Source organism: Gavialis gangeticus, unplaced genomic scaffold (genome assembly GCF_001723915.1).
Source record: "Gavialis gangeticus isolate Ggan-Ray unplaced genomic scaffold, GavGan_comp1, whole genome shotgun sequence".
Classification (NCBI taxonomy): domain Eukaryota; kingdom Metazoa; phylum Chordata; order Crocodylia; family Gavialidae; genus Gavialis; species Gavialis gangeticus.
Genome location: NW_017729034.1, coordinates 72216243 through 72221557, shown reverse-complemented (window position 1 = coordinate 72221557; position 5315 = coordinate 72216243). Strand labels below are relative to the sequence as shown.

General features: G+C 42.0%; 1 protein-coding gene across 1 annotated transcript in view; it reads right to left on the bottom strand.

Annotated features, from left to right (window-relative positions):
* Positions 1-3608: 3608 nt before the first annotated feature.
* Positions 3609-5315, bottom strand: part of DYNLT1 (dynein light chain Tctex-type 1) — a 9944-nt gene continuing 8237 nt past the window's right edge. Inside the window, exons 4-5 of the mRNA XM_019527427.1 lie at positions 4818-4895; positions 3609-4434 (exon numbers count right to left, since the gene is read on the bottom strand). Of these exons, the coding sequence (XP_019382972.1) occupies positions 4364-4434; positions 4818-4895 (149 nt within the window). The 3' untranslated portion in view covers positions 3609-4363. The remainder of the gene's footprint in view (positions 4435-4817; positions 4896-5315) is intronic.

Genomic DNA, 5315 nt, shown 5'->3' with positions numbered 1-5315 from the left:
GTCAGTGAAAATGTAAGTAGGTAGAGATAAGCTAGACAAAAGGAAAAACAGGGAGGGGGAAGAGAGCAGGAGCGAAAAAGAGGGAGACAGATAAAATACAAGGTGAAAAAGAGGCAGTCTGAAAAAGGGAATAGGTGGAGATCTGGGCAGGGGGAAGGAAACGGGACAAAAAGGCCAACAGGAAAACACTACAGAGGTAATAATACAAGGTAAAAAAGAGGCTAGCAATGAAGAAGATCAAGCAGTAGCATCATTCTTGCTATCTCTGGTCAAACGAATATTCAAATACTAAGCTAGTCTTATAGCATAGTTACATTACACATTACACTATGGCTGCATACTAGGGCTGTGCAAAGCTTCAGTCCCTGATTCGATTCGGTGGAGATTTGGCAGCCAAATCTCTGAATCTGAATCGAATCAGAGGACCCTTTAATCTCTCTGAATCAAATCAGAACCCTCCGAATTGATTTGGAAAGATTTGGTGATTCGGACACAGACACAGCTTTAAATGTTTTTTCTATGTACCTCGAGGTAGCAGGTGGCTCATGAATGCTGCAACGCTGGGGCACATGGAGCGTCCCACAGACCCACAGGTGGACCAGAATCACTTTCATTCCACTTCCGGGCTTGTCAGGGAGCATGCAGGGGGACCCCCTGTGGCCCCCCCAGGTCAGTGACTGCTGTTTCCTGGGTCTGGGAGGGCATCTGGGGGCCCCCTGAGGCGGACTGCCAAGCTGGCGGGGTGCAGGGGGGTCCCCAGCATGCTCCCCAGCGGACCCAGAAGTGGACCAGAAATACTTCTGGTCCACTTCCAGGTTCACCCACACCTGTGGGATTCTCCATGTGCCTCAGCATTACAACATTCACAAGACGTGCTGGTACCTCAAGGTATGGAGAAAACACTTTTAAAGCTGTTTCTGCGTCCAAATCACTGATTCTCTGAATCAGCATCAAATCTTCAGAGCCTGATTCGGCTGCAATGAACTGGGGACAGTGACCTGAATCAACTAATAAAATCACTGTCCCTGATTCAAGCTGAATCTGAATCCAAATCTAATAAGGTCCACTTCGCACACCCCTAGTGTGCACACAGTCAAATAATCTGGGAGAATTCTCCCAGGTTTGTTTTCCTGGTAGAAGAACTTACCCAGAGATCCCTGAGCAGATAGTTGAACGCTGAGCACCTGAAGAGCAGATGGCTGCATACCATCAGCACTGCAAGCTATGGGGTCCCTGTCCACACATCTCCACATGCTCTGTACTCCCAGTCTGTCCAGGGACAGATGGCAGCAGTGCACAAGGCCGCACTGATTGGCTGACCCAGAATGCTCAGAGTCAGCCTGTATCTCCCTGCAGTGCAATGTGGAGTACGGAAGAGGATGTGTTCTACTCCTTGCTCAGCCAGAGCAGCAGAGTCCAGCAATCAACAGTCTCCCCCAGGAGAGAAGCAGGAACAAAGCACACTGCTGGTGGTTTCTCTTGGAAGAGAATATGTAGACAGAAGAAACTCTCCTGAGAGTAATTTAACCCTAGTTATTTCCAGGTTATTTTTCTCCTGCAACAACCATTTTCACTCTTGGAGAAAAGTCCTGGACATCTGTACACTTGTGGTTTCTCCTGGGAGAACAGATTCCCCCAGGAGAAAAAGATCAACATGGCATATACATGTACAAAAAATGGATAATTCTAAAATAGCTACCATTCTGTTCTAGTTGACAGCCTTCATCTAGCTCAGTTTGTTTATGCCTCAGGCTTCTAGTTGCATACACTGATGAACCATATGGGCAATAAGTTAATTTCATGTAGAGCAGGACTGTCCAACTGGGGGCCTGATCTGTTAGGAGTTAAGTTGCATTCCCTCTCCTCCCAGTTGCTGCTATTATCCCTATTGTATTGGGCTCCCCCTCCCTCCTCCGGCTGCTGCTTCATGTCCCCACCCCGGGGGGTAGGGCAATGTGGCTCACCATGCAGGGGGTGAATCCAGGACCATGCCAGGTGCACAGTGCAACAGCAGGACTATCCGTGTAGCCCATTGGCATGTGCCCTCTGCCCAACTACTTGAGAGCTGGACAGCTCTGCTGTAGAGAGAGCCATGAGAGCAGGGGAAGCTAAAAGGAAAGAGCAGGTATTAGACCTGATTTTTTTTCAGGTCATCCAGCTTGCTTTGCCTAATGTCTGAACTATAAGCCCCAAACAGATGCTTGCAAAGATTATGTTAATTTATCTGTGCTGATGCCTCAGCATTATATATATGCAATAGCAATTTAGTTCTGTTTACAGTACAATGGGTATCTGCTAATAGGTATTTTGAAAGTGTGTATTAATCCTCTTTGTCTTATTTTCCCCTATTGACTGAGGGTTAATTTTCTATTACTAAAACCTTGATTATAGCCTGACACTTCTATGGCTTTCCTTACTAAGGCATTTTATAACACAGGGACTTTACAAGCCTAAGTAGTTTCAGGATTAAGTTTTAGTAGCCATGAACTTGAACAGGCTTAAATTTAAAGTAGCAATGATCCTACAAGACATGTTGGCTGGCTGTGCTGGGGTGTTGAGAAATGAGAGCAGAAGGTTTAGTAATTTGAGATGTCATGATCAACACAAGATCATCTGCATAACTCAGGAAGAGCTGAAAGACCTACTGCAATAGTAGTTGTGGCAGGAAAGAGACACAACAGTATGGTTAGTATTTCAACCATACTGGAAAAACAGACTTGACACAGAGGCTTTGGAGCAAGTCTCAGACTATATATTTGAATGCCATCGTAACTGAAGGCAATAAATGCATAAATGAAGCATGTTGTGGGCTAAGTCAGAGTTCACAGAACAGTAAAGAATCTGAATGAAACAGTTACCTGCCTCTTTATCTGTACAGTGACTCCATTAGTAATTGAAAGCATAGATATAGCCAATAGCAACATACAGCTGTGGAACTTGAACTTTGTAAAGGCATTTGAGCTTGTGCTACAAAGATACTGAATGTCTCCTGGATGCACAAAAAAATCCAACAAATACAAGTGTTTGATAATGGAGTTAAATAGTGAAAAAAGACAGGAGACAACAGGCTAGAAAAAAGATACAATAGAAAGGTTGTGTGCCAGGAAGGAAAAAAATGTCAACCAAGAAAGGTAAAGCATGAAGACTGGGCTGGATTATTTAAAAATAGTGACCAAGTCCTGCCAACACTTATTCACAAGTAGTCCCATTCAGCAAGAGAGTTAGTAATCACCAAGACAATTTGTTATAAAAGCTGATAAAAACCTAGGGATGCTAGTCACTCTGGTCTGAGAACTTGGATCTTTTTAATTAAGCTTTCAGCTTCTCAGAAGCAAACTGTATTTAAGTCACTACGACTATGAAATCCTGTCAATAGATACAATGATAATTCCCTTCTGGAAGTGGGGATGATAGCTGACTGAGAGGACCTTCCACTAAACGTTTTAGTAAGAAACAGACATAAGGTGCATTTTATCTCACTGCTCTTTACCCAGGAGCGATCCTGTTAACAGCAGTCTTGCTGGAAATGATGTGACTAGTTTAATTTTGCACACGTTGACCTTAAGATATTATGGGACACATTCTAAGGAGCTGTGTCTTCTGCTGTAGTCATCTCTTCCTTGCAGAGCATTCCCCCAAGAATGAGAAACCTCTCAAGTTCAGCATCATCAGGCAGGTTAGCAAATCAAATGTGGTATGACCCTATTTCCCCATCCAGCGCTTTTTTTTTAAAGGAATTTCTAATGCAATAAAAACAACATGCATGTGCACACACCCAGCATGCAATAATTTTTTGTTTACTATTTGTTAAAAAACATCGTCTTTGAGGCAACACCCCTGGACTACTGCTATGACACTTTCTGCAGTGTTGAATACATACACTAGTCAGTCTGATGATCCATCTATGCTACCACCTTGAAAGCAACTAGTTACTGAATGGTATGAAAAAGTTCTCTTGGAATTTAAGATGGGTCAGTTAAGCTTAGACACTCACACTAAAGTTTATGAACTTCAATAATTTAATGTTAACCAAGAGTACAAAGTATGAAAGTTAGTGTCTTAAATTAGGTTCAGAAAGCAAATCTAAAGAAAATGTTTACAGTGCAGCAGGTTTCATTTTTTTTAGCACCTTGAAGAAGAGTCCTTGAAGTGTTTAAGACCGTGCATCAACACTAGTGTGATATCAAGTACAAAATCCATTTAACAACATATAAATTGTTCTTCACATTTCTATGCTTGAAAAGCTACATAAAAAGTATATTAAAAACAAGTTTTTCAGTGTTTTCACAGTTTGGAGTGGACATGGGATGGAAGTATTGATATTCAAGAGACTTGGTTAAGAGGCTGAATGATCCCAAGGCAATCATATAGCAAGTCCAAAGGCACTGACGATACAGTACATAGTCTTATTCTCCCATCTCACAGTGCAGTTTCCTACAAACAGAAAAGTATTTAAAGCCATGAGAAACATTAGTCACTGCAGAGAGGTATGCATTTCCCTCGTCATGATCAGAACTGTTCTGTTAGAGAACGTTCTACTTCCAATCCAGAACAAAGATGCCATAATAATTAGGTTTTGTTGTTTTAGAAGGGAGTATTAGCTGCCCATTTCATCTATATCAAAATATACCAAGTCCTCCTGGAGAAGCAAACTGTCAAAAATTCAGATTAAGTGTTGTACTGTTAAAACACAGTGTTAAGTCTCGCACAAGAACAGGCAGTATTTTTACAATACAGTTTAAGTTCAAGAATAAAACCCAAAATATTTTAATTAGCTTTTTCTTAAGAGAGCAACTTAATTGAATCAAAACTTGTACCATCACTGGAGTTGTCCCAGAAGCAAGAACTTGCTGTATGCAGTCCAGCACCATTTTTTTGCATAATCACGCAGGTCACTGTTAAAACACAAGTGTTTCATTAGTGGCAAACCAAATCAAATTTACATTCTTGCTTAGTATTACTAATAAGGATATGTGTTACATCTATAAATTCTGAGCTTACCACGACTGATGTCTAGTAAGCCCTCTGTCTCAAACTTACTGGCAGAAGTACAGATCCTGTGACCTCAAAGCAGTACAAGAAAACTAAATCAAGACTCACTAACCTCAAGAGAAGCGAAGAATGTGAAGATGCTAACCAATGCAAGTTATCTGCTCAGAACATAACTTGCATGAAACCCAAGAACAGCCCAGGACTCACCCGTAGGGCACTTCACTTGATACCAGCTGCCAGCTAGGCATTCAGCCACTGATTACTACTCTCTGAAACCAATGCTCCAGCCAGTTCTCTATCCACCTTACAGTCCATTCATCCAG